This window comes from Coffea arabica, chromosome 8c, assembly GCF_036785885.1.
Source record: "Coffea arabica cultivar ET-39 chromosome 8c, Coffea Arabica ET-39 HiFi, whole genome shotgun sequence".
Taxonomy (NCBI): Eukaryota; Viridiplantae; Streptophyta; class Magnoliopsida; order Gentianales; family Rubiaceae; genus Coffea; species Coffea arabica.
Genome location: NC_092325.1, coordinates 6,019,074 through 6,038,992, shown reverse-complemented (window position 1 = coordinate 6,038,992; position 19,919 = coordinate 6,019,074). Strand labels below are relative to the sequence as shown.

The following is a 19,919-nucleotide window of genomic DNA, read 5'->3' as shown; positions in this document are numbered from 1 at the left end:
TCCGTTTCACTTTTTATTATATTGCTATTTTTTTTTTGAATATTATATTTTAGTTCTTTTTTGTTTCATTAAGATCCAATATTTATTAACTGAGTAAAAAATAAATATAACAATCTCAAAAAGTATATATATAATAGAAAATCAAAAAATACAACAGAAAATTCATAAAAAAAATTTGTTAAATATTCATAGAAAATTCATTTTTTATGCATTTCGATATTTTGAATTTGTTAAATTTTGTGTATTACTCAGTAAATAGTTATTGGAGTTTATGGAAAAAAAGAACTAAAATATAATATTTATAAAGGAGAAATAGCAATACAATAGAAAGTGGGATAGAAGATCCGTTACAATTCAAAATTGTCTTAATATGTCTGTAATTTAGTAGGGTTGTTGGCTCATTTACTAAATGCCATTCTATAGCCGCCTACCACACTCAGTAGCCTACAAAAGAATAGTACAAACATTTTGGACATAAAATTTGATGAAATCAAGAAGCTTGTTGCAAATTTGAAGACTCCAAAATTCCAGCCATCATCATATTAATGTCAGAGTTGGAAGCTTTCGAACAACAAGGCTAATTGGAATGTGAATTGTGACTAGGCTGAGTCAGGTCCAGATTGAAGTTCGAGCATACCATGAATTGTCAAAGTTTGAATTTTGCCTCTGCATTGTTTGTTTTCTTACTGTGCAAGGTCGCAAGAGAAATGAACTCTTGCAACCTTTTGTAAGGGTATCGACCTGTCAAAGTTTGAAATTTGCTCATTTCCTATCAGAAATCAAAATTTGCTCATTTCCTATCGGAAATCAAAATTTACTTAGAAAAGAAGGATTTCCGTCACAACGTTTCAATTACTAAACTTGAAACTAGCTGAAATGGATCGTATGTGCAATCATTTAGTCATGCAAAATGTTCATGGAAACCTTTAGTTCATTGACACTGTATTTGAGGACTAATCTATCTATCGATCTATATCTATTCCTTACGCTTGGACGTTTCTCATTTTTTGAATCTACTTATATTGCCCTTAAGTAAATCATAAAGCATCTCTTAAGTAAGTGTATTTATAAATGATTTACGCTTTGGTGCTTCTTACGTTTTAGATCTACCTATATTAAGTAAACAATTCATCCATGAGCAAGGCTTGAAGGATCTTTTTGTCTTAGTAAAAGGTAGACCATCAGGCCAATACTAGTTAGTATATTGATACTGCATCGAATCCATGAAAACAGCAAGTTGAAAGGGATCCAGGAAATCCAGTTTAAAGTATTTACGATAAGGAAGAAAGGATAGTTACAAGTTAGGTGTTCTCTTTCGAAAGGTTAGTTTGCTACCCCTCAAATCTTTTGATTATTTAATTGTACTTTATTTTTCTTCTTTAATACCTTGCTATGTATATTCAAATTATTGTTATACCAAGCATATTAACTTTGGATTATTATCTTTTTCTTTTTGCTACATATTGTTGTCTTTTAATAACATACTCAAAGCATCATATTATAAAATTAGAGAATCAAATAAGGCTTCTTGAATAAATCAGGACTTTTACCTTTAGTTAATTGTTGCAAGTATTATGTCGAAATGATTAACTAATCCTTTTAGCAATATTTAGATTGATGAGCATAAATCATCTTTTAACTCTTGTTGTCGGGTTCACTAAAACAATTTTTTTTTCAGAAAGTTCCAAAATATTTGGTCAAATGGAGCATTTGTAGTCAAAGTTTAGAAACGCAGACTGCTCATTGACCCAAAAAAATAAGTGAGTCAAGGATCAATGATCTAACTATTGGACTAACCGTAAATGACTCGTGATATCATAAATACGTCATATATAATTTTTATAATTTTAATAGTAGCTATATACATAAAGAATTACATAAAATGACCAAATGATTGACTAACTTGAGTATCAGAATTACATTGTTAAATTTATCTTTGTTATTCTTTTAGTATGGTAAATTCAATCTCATTGTATGTCGATATCTTTTCTAGTTTGCTAGCATGTAATGGATTATGGCCTTTCACGAGAAATTTTTTTAATTGAACACTTGTTAGCACATTTAAAATATACATAACTTACTGTGTAAAGACACAGAATTACAATTATTGCATCCCCAATACTTGGACTTTTTTTGAATTAACTTGCGGTTCTGTTTGGATTAGATGTTTCTGGAGGTGTTTTTCAAAAACAGCACTGGAGCATTTCGAACGTGAAATACAAGTACTGTATATATCTGCTATTCCTTTCCCTTTTAGACCAATCATTTTGACTTCTGTGCTTTCTGATAAAAAATTTTCACTTGTTTTTTGTGGAAATGCAAAAAAAAAAAAAAAAAATTAATTATGTCTAAATTGAAAAAATTACTAATTTAATTTTTGGCACTTTGCTCATATGTTGGAGGACTGGTAAGAAAGCCGTGAAGAGGTGGTATTTTTATTAATAAAAACTTTTCCACTAAATGGCCTGCTCTTTATGGCTTTCCTTTATTATATGATCAAAGTATCATACTTTTTTGTATTTATCACGAATTCACATATTGTGACAGTGAATTAAAAATTTTTCGAGATTGTATTTTCATTAATTAGTCTTTTTTTTCGTACTATCATTAATTTGAATGAAAAATTTAGTTGCATAGTATTTGTGAGCAACTTCTAAAGTAACTATATAATCCTAATAATTTTTATAATTGCTTAGTATATTTATGTCATGGGTATATATTGTTGGTATGTTGTTATTAATTTTATTAAATTGTTTGGTATATTAGGTGCAGAAAATTATAGTTTCACAATTTTTTAAATGTAATAAAGCAGTGGGGAAACAATGCACAGTGAACGGAGGAATTGGAGGGAAAAAAAGCTACATCCGGACACGTCTTGTTTGATTTATCTCCATGCACATTACCACTGCAACGGAAACCTTTATGGTGGAAACCTGCCTATGGTAGGAAGGCCGGCAGAGAGCGACACGTGTTGACATTATATACAGTCCAAACGAAGATGTTAAATTGTTGCACAGTGCGTGAAGAGGAAATATGCGAGCATCGTCTGCAGATGCAACCAGAAAGCACACTGACTTCCGTACGAGTTGGGCCAGGAAGTGTTATTGCATGTTAAAATTAGAGGCATTTATGTATTTGCAATTGTACCCGTTACCAATGGAAAAATGTTGCAAATGCCTTGGACAAAAAATATGCGTAAAGAAGGTACCGAAATTTTAAGAAATAATAAATGATTATCGCATACGCGTGGGGGGTAATAATTTGGAAGAAGAAAAAGTGGAGGTAAACGAAAGGATTCAAGCCTTCATTATATTTATATACATATATAAATTTAGTACCCAAGTGTTCAGCTTAAGCATCCAGGAAAATGGTCCCATAACTATCGATACGGTAAACAATACAGTTTTAGATATGATATAATAGGTTCTAAAAATTTTAGCGACCATTTGATTACCCGTTAGACATATCCACTTGAATAGGATTATGGGTAAAAATAAGGAAGTAAATTTGTCATTCAAAATAGTAAGTTAGCGTAATAAATTAGTAACTTTTGCAGTCGAAAAGGTAAATTGTAAGTAATATGAAACATACTTTTTAAAGAGATAAATTACAATAGTATATCCCAAATATACTTTTGAGGGAGTAAGTTTATTTGAAATAAAAATATGTTTTTATATAGAAATAATGAGTTTTAGTTATAACATAGTAAATTTGATTAATGTCAAAAACATGCTAATTTATGGCCATAATATTGTATTATGCTTAAAAAACTTATACGAAACCCATATTTTAGAGTTATTTGAAATGACACAAAAATGTATTATTACTGATTAAAACTGAGTATGTTACTTAGTCAGTACAATTATTATACTTGTATACATACTTGATGGTCTGTGTATAAATAAGCATTTTTTAGATTTATGGGGAAATTGATTTTTTCTTTTGCAGTTTAAAAAAAAGGTAAGTGAAAATCTTTTTTCTCAGAGCACAGAAATCCACAAGTCAAAGTTCTTGGTCTAAAGGGGAAAGAAACATTCTGAATATCATTGTTTACAGTACTAAATAAATTAGATGTAAAATGCTCGTTAAAAATAGGTGCGTTGACATATAATAAAGGAAAGATATAAAGAGCAGGTCATTTACGAGAAAAGTTGTCATTCATAAAAATAGCAACGCTTTACAGTTTTCTTATCAGTCTTGCAACGTATGAGCAAAATGGCAATAATTAAAATAGTATTTTATTCGAATTATACATATTTCATTAATTTTTTTCCATTTAAAAAAATGAATGAGAATCTTTTATGAGAAAGCACATAAGTCAAAGGAATGGTGTAAAAGGAAAAAGAATAGCATATACGTATAGTACCTATAGTTTATGTTCGAAGGACTATAGTGCTATTTTTGAAAAATATCCCGAAAAATATGTAATCGAAACGGAACTGATTCTTCACTATTTAAAATGTCAAATCTGTGATTGTGCTGTAACTGTTATCCATTGGTATCGTAAAGTATCATTTTCCCATAAAATTTCACCTCTTTAACACCAATTTTCCCATAAACCAATTTATTTATCGGATAAAATACATGAAAATTCGGTTTTGAATAAAACAGTAGCTGTTTATGGGTTTCCTCCATTATAAGAACAGAGTACCCATTTTTGCATAAACAAATTTATTTATCGGATGAAATAAAAATAAATCCATTGTTCAATAAAACACTAACTCTTTATGGTTTTCCTCCATTATAAAAACAGAGTATCCATTTCAGCCCCTCTAGAAAAATTCCACCTCTTTAACACCAATTTTCCTATAAACCAATTTATTTGTCGGATAAAATGCATGAAAATTCGATTTTTCAATAAAACACTAACTGTTTATGGCTTTCCGCCATTATAAGAACAGAGTACCTATTTTTACATAAACAAATCTATTTATCGAATGAAATAAAAATAAATCAATTGTTCAATAAAACACTAACTCTTTATGACTTTTTCCATTATAAAAACTGAGTACCCATTTTAGCCTCTCTAGAAAAAAAATCTTGGCTTTGTCACTGACTGAAATGTTTGTAACTGAGATTTATCCTTAGTGAAAAAATGTATGACACGTAATTTTTTCACTGTATTGAATTTATATGATGGCAAATTAAATGGGTCAATTGGATTAGTGTGCAGCAGTTTTGTGAATGATTCCGAGAGTAAACTATATTATGGCAATAAAATACATTCAATTGTGAAAATTATAATTTCAACATGCTCCTAAATTTTGGATATGTGACTTTCGCTGTTGCGAATATCTTAAATTAACAGTTAGTTATTACTATGAGTAATGTGGTAAGTGTGAGATGTGAATGTCAGTAATAACTGTTAGTTAATACTATCAGTAAAGTCAGCAGTAAATGTGAGATGTTAATTAGAATTTACAGATATTAATTTGACATGGTTGGTTATTATCTGTTAGTTAAAATTCGGGAGTTTTAATTTTATTGGTTAGCGGGGAAAATGTGAGGGAAATGTGGGAAAAACATGAGCACGATTATAGGATTTGTACGAGCAGTTAAAGGATTAGTTGTGAGATAAACATTTCGTAATTTTAGAAACGTAAAATTGTAATAAAATAGTATTCGAACTTTTGACAATTTGAAAAGCTCCTTATCTAAAATTCTCTCTGCAATACATATAGACAAATATAGATGTTTTTTTTTAGTGGTTGAATGTCATATTCGCGAATTATCTGCAGAAAAAAATAAATTTGTAGACTAAACTAATTTTATTATATCAACTTTGTTATTCTTATTATTGTATTAATTGTTATGCTATTTTTCTCATTTTGTTAGGTCTATGTTAATGCAAGTTTAATTCCTATTATGGCTCGTGTCCTAGAAAATACATATTATCCTATTCAGGTAGATACGTCCAACTGATAATCAAATTGATGCTAAAAATTTAGAATGAATAAGTTGCTTTTGCATAATGGTTGGAAAGGTTTCTTGAGACTTTATGAATGAGGGGTCTTGCGTTTGCCAAAAAATTTGTAGCATATTTTTGTATTGGAAATGGAGTTAAAACTTGCTATGGGTTACTTTTCTGTATTTCATTTTCATCATAAAGAGTAATTTGTTGTTCAACCTAATTTCATTCTGATTTTATCTAACTAATAAATTAACGTATGAAAATAGATAATTTATGGAGGAAAGCTATAAGTAGCTGGTGCTTTGTTGAAAAATGGATTTATTTTTATTTTATCCAATAAATTCTTTTATGCGAAAATGGGTTATTTGTTCTTATAATGGAGAAATGTCATAAAGAGCTAGTGTTTTATTAGAAAACGGGTTTATTTTTATTTTATTCGATAAATATACTTTTTAATGGAAAGGTAGGTACTGTATTCTTATAATGAAGGAAAGTCACAAAGAGCTAGTGTTTTATTGAAAAATAGATTTATTTTTATTTTATTTTATCCACAAATTTTGTTATGGTACTTTGTTCTTATAACGGAGAAAAGTCATAAAAAACTAGTGTTTTATTGAAAAATGGATTTAATTTTAGTTTAGCCGATAAATAAATTTTGTTTATGCAAAAATGGGTACTCTATTCTTATAATGGAGGAAAGTCATAAAGAGTTAGTGTTTTATTGGAAAATAGGTTTATTTTTATTTTATTCGATAAATAAATTTTTTTGTTTATAAATGGGTACTCTGTTCTTATAATGGACGAAAACCATAAATAACTAGTGTTTTATTGAAAAACGGGTTAATTTTTATCTTATATGATAAAGAAATTTTTTAATGAAAAAATAGGTACACTGTTCTTATAATAGAGGAAAGCTACAAAGAGCTAATGTTTTATTGCATAAAAGGTTTATTTTTTTTCATCCAATAAATAAAATTTTTAAGGGAAAACGGGTGTTAAAGAGGTGGTATTGGATGAAAAAATGATACTTTAGAATACCAATGGATAACAGTTAAAATACAATCACAGATTTGGTATTTTAAATAATGAAGAATCGGTTCCGTTTGCATTACATATTTTTCGGGGTATTGTCAAAAACAGCACTGTAGTCCTTCGAACGTGAAATACAAGTACTGTACATATCTGCTATTCCTTTCCCTTTTAGACCAATCCTTTTGACTTATTTGCTTTTTGATAAAAAATTTCAATTATTTTTTTTAATTTGCAAAAAATAAATTAATTCTGTACAAATCGAAAAAATTACTATTTCAATTATTGGCACTTTGCTCATGCTTTGGAGGACTGGTAAAAAAGGCGTGAAGACCTGGAAGTTTTATTAATGAAAAATTTTTCCATAAATGGCTTGATTTTTATGACTTTCCTTTATTATATGTCAAAGTACCAGTTTTTAACCAGCATTTTACGTCTATTTATTTGGTGCTTTAAACAATGCTATTCAGCTGTATCTTTCCCTTTCAGACCAACTATTTTGACTTGTGGATTTTGGTGCTCTGCGCAAAAAAAAATTCGCTTACTTTTTTTTTAAACTGCAACAGAAAAAATTTAATTATGTATAAATTTCAAAAATACTAATTTTTTCACATACGATCAAGTATTTATATAAGTATATTAACATTACTTACTAAGTAAGGTACTCAGTTTTAATTATTAATAAAACATTTTAGTGTTATTTTAAATAACAATAAAATATGGGCTTGGCATAAGTTTTTTAAGCATAATAGAGAATTTTTGCCATAAATTAGCATGTTTTTGTCATTAATGAAATTTACTATGTTATAAGTAAAAATGATTATTTATGTATAAAAACATACTATTACTTCGAATAAACTTACTCCCTCAAAAGTATATTGAGGATAAAAATTGTAATTTATCTCTTTAAAAAGTATGTTTCGTAATACTTTCAATTCACGTTTTGGGCTGCTACTATTTTAGATGACAAACTTATTTTCTTATTTTTACGCATAATCCTATTCAAGTGGATAAGTCCAACAGGTAATCAAATGGTTGCTAAATTTATTATAACTTATTATAATAAGTTTTTTTACCATAACGATAGTCATAGGACCATTTTCCCGGATGCTTAAGCTGAACACTTGGTCACTAAATTTATATATGTATATAAATATAATGAAGGCTTGAATCCTTTCGTTTACCTCCACTTTTCCTTCTTCCAAATTATTATCCCCCACACGTGTGCAATAATCATTTATTATTTCTTAAAATTTCGGTACCTTCTTTATGCACATTTTTTGTCCATGGCATTTGCAACATTTTTCCAGTCGTAATGGGTACATTTACAAATACATAAATGCCTCTGGTTTTAACATGCAAAAACACTTCCTGCTCCAACTCGTACGGAAGTCAGTGTACTTTTTGGTTGTATCCGTAGACGGTTCTCGTATATTTCCTCTTCACGCGCTGTACAACAATTTAACATCTCCGTCTTCCTACCATAGGCAGGTTCCCACCATAAAGATATCCCCACTGCAACATAACGATCCGTGAGCTTCTCATTTTACAAATACACGTGTTACGCTCTCAGGAGCTGCCTACGCCTACGGTAAGAATGGTCAAAGATTCCTCCCATAAAGGTTCCCACGCTTATAATGACTCTCAACTGTCAAGGTCCAGGAAATTTTGATAGCAAAGTAATGATTATAGCCTCGGGAAAGAGAAAGCACGTCCACTACCATATCTTATGAAACGGTTTGATCAGCAGGCACCTAATGTGTAGTGGTTAAGAGGGTCTCAGCCTCTCAGGTATTATTTTTTAAAAAAGGCAAGGTTCCGTTTGGATTAGATGTGTTTGAGAATTTTTTCAAAAACAGCACTGTAACATATTGAACGTGAAATACAAGTACTGTTCATATCTGCTATTCCTTTCCCTTTTAGACCAATCATTTTGACTTTTGTGCTTTCTGATAAAAAATTTTCATTTGTTATTTGTGAAAATGCAAAAAAAAAAATTTTAATTATGTATAAATCGAAAAAATTACTAATTTAATTATTGGCACTTTGCTCATACGTTGGAGGATTGGTAAGAAAGTCGTGAAGAGCTGGTATTTTTATTAATAAAAATTTTTCCCGTAAATGGCCTGCTCCTTATAACTTTCCTTCATTATATGATCAAAGTACCATACTTTTTTGTATTTATCACGAATTCACATATTGTGACTGTGAATTAAAAATTTTTTGAGATCGTATTTTCATTAATTAGTCTTTTTTTTCATACTATCGTTAGTTTGAATAAAAAATTTAGTTGCACGGTGTTTGGGAGCAACTTCTAAAGTAACTATATAATCCTAATAATTTTTATAATTGCTTAGTATATTTATGTCATGGGTATATATTGTTGGTATGTTGTTATTAATTTTATTAAATTGTTTGGTATATTAGGTGCAGAAAATTATAGTTTCACAATTTTTTAAATGTAATAAAGCAGTGGGGAAACAATGCACAGTGAACAAAGGAATTAGAGGGGAAAAAAGGCTGCATCCGGACACGTCTTGTTTGGTTTATTTCCATGCATGTTACCGCTGCAGCATAATGGTCCGTGAGCTTCTCATTTTACAAATACACATGTCATGTTCTGAGGAGCTGCTTATGGTAGGAAGGGTCAAAGGCTTCCTACCATAAAGGTTTCCTATAGCGTGAGCCTGATTTATATCAGTATCACAGCTTTAAACTTTGAAGAGTAGAGGACCAAACTAATAACTAGAGGCATGGCGAAGATGAAATTGGCAAAAACTAGAGATATCAAAATCAAGATAAGCCCTGGCATGGATTTTAAGTGAAAAAAAATAAAGATTTACACTATTGCAGAAAACAAGATACGCATTTTTTATTTTAATTATTTATTTTAGATTTAATTTTATATCTACTGATAATAATGTATATACTATCATAATTAGATTTATAATGCATATATAAAATTTAGATTTCAAATTTAAATTCAAAAAAATTCTTTTACAATCCTTCAATTTTAAAATATGTGAATACACCAATTTGGTCTGATCTATCTCGCCCCTATTTTCTCTTAGTTGTTCTCCTTCATGCCCTTTTAGGCCTCACATCCATATTTTCACTAATTGACAATGTACTTCCTTCAGTCAAAAGTTAAACGAGCGCGAATTCATGATGCATAATACATTGAAGGAAAAAAAAAACAAACATAGAGCAACCAATAAAAGCACACTGGTTAATTTATATGGGAAATTTTGTAGCCTAATGTCATAGGATAAGAGGTAGACTCGCTGTTTAGTTGTTTGCAAAAGTTTGAACTACATTCATTATAGTTTCCTCAATTCAAAAAATAGGTGATAATGTTCAAAATTATTAATGTGCTGATTCCCTCTATTTTGTGTGTTTACTAATGCCATAAAGGCAGATACTAGGGGAAAAAAAAACCAATTTACATGAGAATAAAATTGTCATGCTTTATCTCCATAAAACCCAAAAAATCCTTAGAAGCTACAAGATTTTGCAAATTCATTTATATGTCCTTAAAAAGTTAAAAATTTTTTAATATCCTTGTAGAAATTAGACTTTGTACCCCACCCCCCTCCACAAGATTTTAGACATCGTTTTTAATCCTCCTAAAAATTCACTTATATACCTGAAAAAAATTAGCCTTTGTCCCGCAAGGTATCTTAGTTAGTAGTCTTGCCCCCTCAAATCTCAATTGTTGGTTTCGCCGGTACTTAAGAGCAAACTTAATGTCCCATTTTTTTTTTTTCTTTTTGACACACATACTTCAGAACAGATCACTTCAGGGAATTCTAGTATCCTATACATCTTATTGTCTCTCCCCCCATTCCCCGGCCAACTCCAGCACCTTCCAAATTAATTAACCCTAGAAAACAAAAGAATAAAATTATTAAATACCATACAAATATATTAACCTGAAATTTTGTTTCGATTTCTTTGTACCATAGTGAAAGATGTTCAGAGAGTTCTATGAGATCTGGAAATGGATTCTAGCACTTGGCTTAATTTTTGAGCTTTCTTTTGAACTCATGTTCATTGATAAGTTAGAATTTCTTGGGTTGTAATTTGGATCATAGATTTAGATTATGGATTACCCAATTTCACCTTTTTGTCCCATAAATATGTTCTTTTGTATTTTGTGAGTGAAATGAGAGCATCATTTTAGAAGTAAAAGATCGAAAATCACAAAACACGAAAATCACGAGTTAAATGTATAATATTTGTTGAGTAACACATAAATCCAGACAGTAGTTTATAGACATTTTTGATTGAGCAAAACAAAACTGTGAAAAGCAATGTCCCATGCATTCAAAGCTAATTTTTTTTCTTTTCTTTCCTCAAATGCATATGATTAAGTCCCTTTTCAGAAATTTCAGGTAAAACTCTTCAGTGTTGAGAAAGGAGTGATTTCAGCTTCGATGATCAAAGTATCATGCACAAGAAAGCCTTTGGAAGAATCTTCAAGATCATCCAGCGGCAAGAAGGCTGACCAACCCCAGATTAGAGTTGAATGACAGTGTCGGGCCTGTGCAATAATAAAAACCTGCTCAACTAAAGTTAATTTTTATAAATAGTGGTAAGGAAGGTCAAATCCACAGGGACTGGGTGTAACTGTTTCTTTTCAAATTCACAGTAACAAAGAGGGTGTTTTTGTGTAAAATGTGACAATCAAAGAAATTCAAATAAAATCTAAGAAACTACTAAAAATTAAATAACAAATTACTAAAATCAAATGGGTGATAATTAAGGATCTAGCCAAGAAATAATTTCAGCAATGGTTCACCTAATTGATCATCGATGCAAAGCCAATTCCAATTATTTACCAATAAATAGATTATAACTGTCAAACAAGCAAAATAGTCAACCCCTCCTTACTGTGTCGGTGATTAAAGTACGGCCGTTAATCACTACTCTAATTGAGAAATAATCCTAGTTACGCCCATAAGATTTAATTCCCCAATTGCCTTACGTATTAGAGGAGTTCTATTCTAACCAAATAACGCACTACCAGGGTTATTTTAGGTTAGCCCACGTATTTTCCTAACACAAATCCAATCATGCCAATTGTCACTATTTCAAGGCAATTAAACAATTACGGATTTAATGCCCCAATTGACAATAGACTACCTAATTAACTAATTATCCGGATACAAGAAAATCAATTAATTGAACAATCGTAAGCGTTGTAATCAAAGAATATGCGAATACCAATCAATAAAAGAAAAAGATAAAATTAAATTGATCTCACAATTTTTTGCCGAACCAAAACCTCCGTTGTTCCTTGACTAGAAAAAGGGGATTTAGTTCATCCTGAATGAAAAGAACCCACGCGAGAATTCAGAAATACTATTCACAGACATTGTCTCATATCAAGCAGAGTTAATTCGCTGGGAAGTCAAAGGAAAAAAGCAACGCTACGAAAAGTGATCAATTGCCTTCCCTTTTTCTTCCATACGAAGAAGAAAAACTATTTAAAAGCAAAAAGGAAAAGTCCAAAAACTAAAGGAGTGCTAATCCTCTGCAACTTCTAGTTCCTATCTAATGCATACTACTTCCGTGCGGCGGCTCCAATCCATAGGCCCACGAAGATTGCCCAAGCTTGCTTTTTTTTTTTTTTTCTTTTGCTATCCTCAGCCAAATTATCAAAAAGGACTTGTGTCTCCTTGTTCCAAAAATGCCCCTGAATGCCTTCCATTTGAATTCTTTCCCGATGACTGTCAAATTGGCCTTGGTTGTAGTATTTTCGTTCTACTCCCTAAAGTAAATGTAAATTACGAAAAGTGAGTAGAATCTAATAATTAATCCACATCAGGTCAGGTAATAGGGGAAATTAATAATAAAATAAATGATAAAATTGTAACCTATCAATTCCCCCTATACTTAAATCATGCTTGTGCTCAAGTATGAGAACAGCAAACAAACACCAATATTTGATAACGGCTATTGCTCTATCTACCATATTGCCAAGATACCAAGGAAAAAATATATATCAAGTATCAGTGATCAAAATTCGAGAAACATCACTCCGGTTAGTTTCTAAATTACAAACTCCTTCAATTCCAAGTTAACTAATCTAAGAAAAAGGAATGACGCACAACATTTATCAGCAAATGATCCAAATATTAACCAAAATCTCCACATTAAATTCATAAATTGGTAAGCTGACTTCTATCACACACTAACACAACCTACACTTTTTTTTCACGTTTTCTATTATGTATTTCCCCCCCCCTTATTTTTTAAGATAGCACAAAAGATTTAGTCTCTAACCATTGGAGTCTTTTGACACGAACTCCGATATTTTTCAGATGAAGGAGCCCGGTTACTCAGTTCCTATCACTATGCGACCATGTACTCATAGAAATTACTAATTTTTGACGCGAGAATCAACACTTTTGGTAAAGATCCCAAGTTACTCAGGAGTAACAACTAGTGGAGTACAGTCAATCTTATTCACAGCCAAATAACATAATAGCTCAAAATAACACTGCAAAAACAAGAAGAATAGCAGCAGCTAGCCTCATCTTGTCAAGTATGGAGAACTAAAGTTAATAATTGGATCAATTCATATGAAAAATACCAACAATCATTCCCTATGCCTAGAAAAGTTAACCAAAAATTATAAGAGTCAAACAATCACCGATATTCACCAAAGAGATGTTCTCGGACTCAATCACATCCACTTGATACACTTTCGTTATTAAAACTTGGCAATAGCAGAAACAGAGACAATAATCCAACATCAAACTTGGCAGTCATAGGAGAGCTAAACAGATAAATGACAAAAAGTAAACGAAAACTAGACAAATAACAAACTAAAAATAAAAGAAAAATATCTGAAAACTAAAAACTAGAAAAACTAACACCATAACCGCTCCTCCACACCTAAATCTTACATTGTCCTCAATGGAGGTAATAAAGTAATTAAAGCGAAGAGAACAATGAAACTTCCATGTCGAATGGCTAAGGGATAGGAGAATAGTGGAGTAAAACCGATGTGATGGAAGTATGCGGCCAAGTTCTGAGACATCTCAACTCAATTCAACCAGCAAATGCAAAACTCTGTCCACCCAAAATCTCAACAAATTCTCCAATTGGACAAGAACAACTCAGTCACAAATGTCCAGCGGTCAATTAGGTAGCCAATCACAGAGGAGTAATAAATTATATGCAAACTACCACAACCAATACCACTGGAGCACGCACAGGTAATCAACAAATCAACCAGTCAATCCATACTACTGAGAAATCCCGACCAACACCAAACAATACCAGCATTTAGAGGAAATCAAAATGGCAATCAATTTGCACATAACTCCCAAATAATTCCCAAATAACAGATGGCAAATCAAACAAATCAACCCTATCAGTGCAGTACAGGGCAACCAAGTAAGAAAAGGGCAACAACAATTAACGAACGATATTTTAGAAATTGATGACCCAGAGGATTAATTAACTGTAGGAAAAATACAATACCTCCACGTGTCAAAATTAGACAGATGGTGAGAGTTGGTGGAGCGTGGTTGACGCCACGCGTGAGGGAGATAGAGGGCTGGCAGTGCATGGTGGTGGCCGTCCGTGGGCTACGAGTAGCGGTCGCGGCGTGGTGCGAGAGCAAGGGAACGAGGAAGGGTGGCAGCGCGCGCTCGTGAGCTGGCTACGACGAGGAACTCGACTGCGTGCGAGGGAAAAGAGAGGCGAATGCATGGAGCAGCGTACAACGATGGCGGCCTGGAGTGCAACGAGCAGTGCGCGAGAGAGTGGGGCTACGGCTGTGCGCGTCGTCGAGGGTGCGGTGGAGAGGGAGAGCGAGAGAGGAAGAGAAAGGCGCACGAGGCTAGAGAGGAGAGGAGTGCGGCGGCAGTTGCTTGTGGATTTCAGCCAAGAGAAAGTGAAACAAGGGAGAAGAAGGAAAGAAAAGAGAAAGAAAGAAAAAGAAAAAGAAATAGTTTTTTTTTTAATTTAAAATTTTTTATTTTTTTGTTATATTATTAACAAAATTATTTTTGAAATTCAAAATTAGAAATTAACGGGAAATCAAAAATTTTTCTCGAGTTTTGAATATTTACCTTTCCTGCGAACGTGACGCGGGCACGTCATGAAGGTACGAAATGAAGAGCTTTCTAGGTGACTTGATGCGGGCACGTCATGAGGGTCAGAACCCTTCTGACGATGAGCTCTCCGGATGACTTGACGCGGGCATGTCAAGGGGATCGAAACCCTTTTCACTAAGCACCAGGAAGTCGCAATGTGCCACGCGCCCAGTTGGCGCGGGCGTATCATGTCAGTTAGATATCTACGAATCATCAAAAACGAAAATTGAAATCAGAAATCAGTAAAACTCAAGGAAAACATATTTAAACTATCAAACAAAATCGAACAAATAACTAAAAGAAATTGGGTTGTCTCCGAATGAGCGCATTTTTTTAACGTTTTTGGCTAGACATTGTCATGTTTATTCAGGGAGGATAAAATCTTGTGGCTCGTTTTAATGCTTCATCCTCTATATAGTCCTGATAACCCTCATAAATAGAGTAATTCTTGAACACACGAGCTACAGTCTTTTATGGACTAGTAAATGGCGCCAAACAAGTCAACAATAATTTGAATTCTCCATTTACTCCTCCCTCACATGTATTTATTGGTCCAAGATATCTTGTCATCGCCACTCTTAATTTATTCCTGTCATGAAATTCAAGATTTTCTGGTATAATAAAGTCAATTTCATTAACAGGAATTGAAGAATAAGAGTCAGAAGAATATTGATTGAGGAATGGAGGAGATGTCACCGTATTTAGAGGTTGTTCACTGGATTCATTCACTTGGACGAGTTGATATTGGGGGCTCATTTTTTGCACGTCAACTTCCTTTTCAACTGCATCTTTAGATCCGTTTTCTTGAAACTCTTGCAGTTCCATGTCATTTGGCCAGATAATTGCACTCTCATCTTCCTCAAGGTTAATGTTGGTCTGTGAGGGCAATTCTTCACACATGTGAGAAGCTAATTGCATTATCCTGGATGTCAATAGATACATTTGATCCGCCATCCCGGATGTCAATAGTTGCACTTGATTCGCCATCGCTTATGTCTCCTGTTGAAATCGATATGTATTAGCAGTTAGTAATTCAATCATTTCTTCAAGAGACATACCTGACATGGATGATGGTTGTTGAGACTCTTGCTGTTGAAAAGCAAAACAAAACTGTGAAAAGCAATGTCCCATGCAATCAAGCTATTTTTTTTTCTTTTCTTTCCTCAAATGCATATGATTAAGTCCCTTTTCAGAAATTTCAGGTAAAACTCTTTAGTGTTGAGAGAGGAGTGATTTCAGCTTCGATGATCAAAGTATTATGCACAAGAAAGCCTTTGGAAGAATCTTCAAGATCATCCAGTGGCAAGAAGGCTGACCAACCCCAGATTAGAGTTGAATGACAGGTGTCGGGCCTGTGCAATAATAAAAACCTGCTCAACTAAAGTTAATTTTTATAAATAGTGGTAAGCAGGGTCAAATCCACAGGGACTGGATATAACTGTTTCTTTTCAAATTCACAGTAACAAAGAGGGTGTTTTTGTGTAAAAGGTGACAATCAAAGAAATTCAAATAAAATCTAAGAAACTACTAAAAATTAAATAACAAAATCCATTAGCCCGATCGCATAATTAAAATTCGAATTATCCTACCATCCTTGATCATACCTGTTTCAGTAAGGGTCATACTACATTTGAAATCAAGGTGAAAATCTCCAAAAGTATCAATTGGAGCACTTATGATGTCTTGAAATGCGGGGCATATGTCGATTGAATAACCTGAAACAAAATAAGTTCCACAATTTGCAACAGCCAATTGATCATTAGGAAAAACACAAGTTTTATGACTCCATTCAGGAATAAAGTCCAATCTATTATCAAAATATGGAATGTTAGCAGCCATAAACTATATAAAAAAATAAATAAAAAAATGAAAACAAGATGAACTCAAAAAGAAACAAATAACTAGCGCCAGTTCCCGGCAACGGCGCCAAAAATTGACAGGTGTCGATCCTGTGCAATAATAAAAACTTGCTCAACTAAAGTTAATTTTTGTAAATAGTGGTAAGCAGGATCGAATCCATAGGGATTGGGTGAAACTGTTTCTTTTAAATTCGCAGTAACAAAGGGGGTGTTTTTGTGCACAAGGTGACAATAAAAGAAATTCAAATAAAATCTAAGAAACTACTAAAAATTAAATAACAAATTACTAAAATCAAATGGGTGATAATTAAGGATCTAGCTAATAAATAACTTCAACAATGGTTCACCTAATTGATCATCGATGCAAAGGTAATTTCAATTATTTACCAATAAATAAGTTATAACTGCCAAACAAGCGATGACAATCAACCCCTCCTTACTGTGTCGGTGATTAAAGTACGCCCGTTAATCATTAGTCTAATTGAGAAATAATCCTAAGTACGCTCATAAGATTTAATTCCCCAATTGTCTTACATATTAGAGGAGCCATATTTTAATCAAATAAAGCACTACCAGGGTTATTTAGGTTAACCCACGTATTCATCTGACACAAATCCAATCATGCCAGTTGTCACTATTTCAAGGTAATTAAACAATTACGAATTTAATGCCCCAATTGACAATAGACTACCCAATTAACTAATTATTCGGATCTAAGAAAATCAATTAATTGAACAATCGTAAGCGCTGTAATCAAAGAATATGCGAATACCAATAAATAAAAGGAAAAGATAAAATTAAATCGATCTCACAATTTTTGAGCAAACCAAAGCCTCCACTGTTCCCTGACTAGAAAAAGGGGATTTAGTTCATCCCGAATGAAAAGAACCCACGCGAGAATTCAGAAATACTATTCACGGACATTGTCTCCTATCAAGCAAAGTTAATTCGCTGGGAAGTCAAAGGAAAAAGGCAACACTACGGAAAGTGATCAATTGCCTTCCCTTTTTCTTCCATATGAAGAAGAAAAACTATTTAAAAGCAAAAAGGAAAAGTTCAAAAACTAAAGGAGTGCTAATCCTCTGCAACTTCTAGTTCGTATCTAATGCATACTACTTCCGTGCGGCGGCTCCAATCCGTAGGCCCACGAAGATTGCCCAAGCTTGCTTTCTTTTTTTTTTTTCTTTTGCTGTCCTCGGCCAAATTACCAAAAAGGACTTGTGTCTCTTTGTTCCAAAAATTCCCCTGAATGCCTTCCATTTGAATTCTTTCTCGATGACTGTCAAATTGGCTTGGGTTGTGGTATTTTCGTTCTACTCCATGAAATAAATGCAAATTACGAAAAGTGAGTAGAATCTAATAATTAATCCACATCAGGTCAGGTAATAGGGAATATTAATAATAAAATAAATGATAAAATTGTAACCTATTATTGAAGCGGAGAAAAATTGATTACCTGCAAAGTAACACTTTTTCAAAACCAGGCGACTATGAAAATAATTCAAAAAAAAAGAAATATCAGAATCTGTATCTTCAAGAATGCTGATTGCTAAGTTGACCTGTAAACTTCTTGTGCTCCTTATCCTTTTGATTCTCTATGCTTAGTGTGAATTTTGCGTGCACTCTTGCTGCAGTTTTCATGTCTGCTAATGTTAGAAAAATTGAAAGATTTCTACGCCCCTCCTGCGTACAGTCTCCCTTGGGATAAAGCAATAATTTCCTGAAATCAACAAAAGTATGAAGCTACATAAGCCTAAGCTGGAAATTAAACCAAATGGCAATTATGTAAGACTAGATTGGGAAACAGAAAAATGGAGTGCATACCATTTGTAGCTCCCCATGGTGAACTCATCAGAAGAATACGTTGCATTACTCAAAGCAGAAAAAGCATTTACTTTCCATGTGCAAGGAATGCTATCAATTTTCTCAGGAAATGCTAGACATTCTCCTCTACCGGTGCAACGATTGGCAAAAATCTCCACACCAAACATACATTTATCTTGAATAAGGTACCCTTTTTTAGAGTCGTTAAAAACATTTTGCGACAACAACCGAGCAATTCCCCATTCTTTGTTCATTTCATTGAATCGTCTCACCTTTTCACTAGCATCTAAATGTAAGAAAAGAGTAGATGTTGTTAACGGAGCAAGGGGATGTATGGCTAATTTTGCTAAATAAATAAAAGCGAAAAAGAAATAGTAACAGAAAATGGAAAACATTATGTTGATTTGTCAAAGCCGCAAGCTTTGACTTTGTGGCATAATTTTTCATTTCCTTCGTCCCACATCGACGAAAGGCTAAGGAAACCTTTCATTTGCTTCCTATAAATAGGGGGGTTTATGAAGGTTTTAACTTGCACCACTCAAGAGAGCATTATATGGGTTATTAGATTCTTGGGTCATTTAACCCATTTATAATCAAATATTTTAGGCTCTTTTGTTTTGAATTTAGGAATATTTCTTAAATATTTTGTAAGTGCCTTATTAGCCTAGGAATCACTTTTCTACGATTTTTGTATTTTCTTCTTCATAGTAGAGATATTACTCCTCCCTCGCTCGTGGATGTAAGTCAATTTGACCGAACCATGTAAATTTTGATGTCTTTTATTTTGCTTTGTTATTTGTCTTTATTGGGTTGCCGCAACCCTTTTATATGGTCGGTTTTACCGCTTAATTATTATATGGCTGGTGTCTACCGCCTATCCATTATATGGTCGGTTATATCACCTATTTTGTTCTAACTTTAGTTTGTTTATTCTTGGGCCAGTCCTAACAAACTGGTATCAGAGTTGGTTGATACATTTTGTAAAACAGGTTCATCTCGTAGAACCCGTTCATCCCGTGGGGTTCGCTCATCTCATGGGGTCTGCTCACCCTATGGGACCCGCTCACCTTGTAGGGCTTGCTTACTTTGTGGGGCCCGCTCATCCCGTAGGGCCCACTCACGAGATTTTCATATCCGTTTGATCAGTTTTTGAGACAAACTTTAGGTTACAGATTTTGTGACAAC

At 32.8% G+C, this 19,919-nt stretch overlaps 1 protein-coding gene across 1 annotated transcript; it reads right to left on the bottom strand.

The window, feature by feature from the left end:
- Positions 1–15,943: 15,943 nt before the first annotated feature.
- LOC113705716 (uncharacterized) lies at positions 15,944–18,988 on the bottom strand. The gene is made up of 4 exons (XM_072062604.1): positions 18,735–18,988; positions 18,470–18,630; positions 16,656–16,766; positions 15,944–16,050 (listed from the first exon to the last, which is right to left on the bottom strand). The coding sequence occupies exons 1-4, from the start codon at positions 18,986–18,988 to the stop codon at positions 15,944–15,946; spliced, it is 633 nt and encodes a 210-aa protein (XP_071918705.1).
- Between the last annotated feature and the right edge of the window lie 931 nt (positions 18,989–19,919).

What these genes read in the sequence shown, in the direction of transcription:
- LOC113705716 (XM_072062604.1), bottom strand. Translation starts at nt 18,988, where the DNA reads ATGAACAAAGAATGGGGAATTGCTCGGTTGTTGTCGCAAAATGTTTTT. An exon ending in ACCATGGGGAGCTACAAATG is followed by an intron (nt 18,631 to 18,734) that starts GTATGCACTCCA and finishes TGTTGATTTCAG; the next exon opens with GAAATTATTGCTTTATCCCA. An exon ending in GGAGCACAAGAAGTTTACAG is followed by an intron (nt 16,767 to 18,469) that starts GTCAACTTAGCA and finishes ATTTTGTTTCAG; the next exon opens with GTTATTCAATCGACATATGC.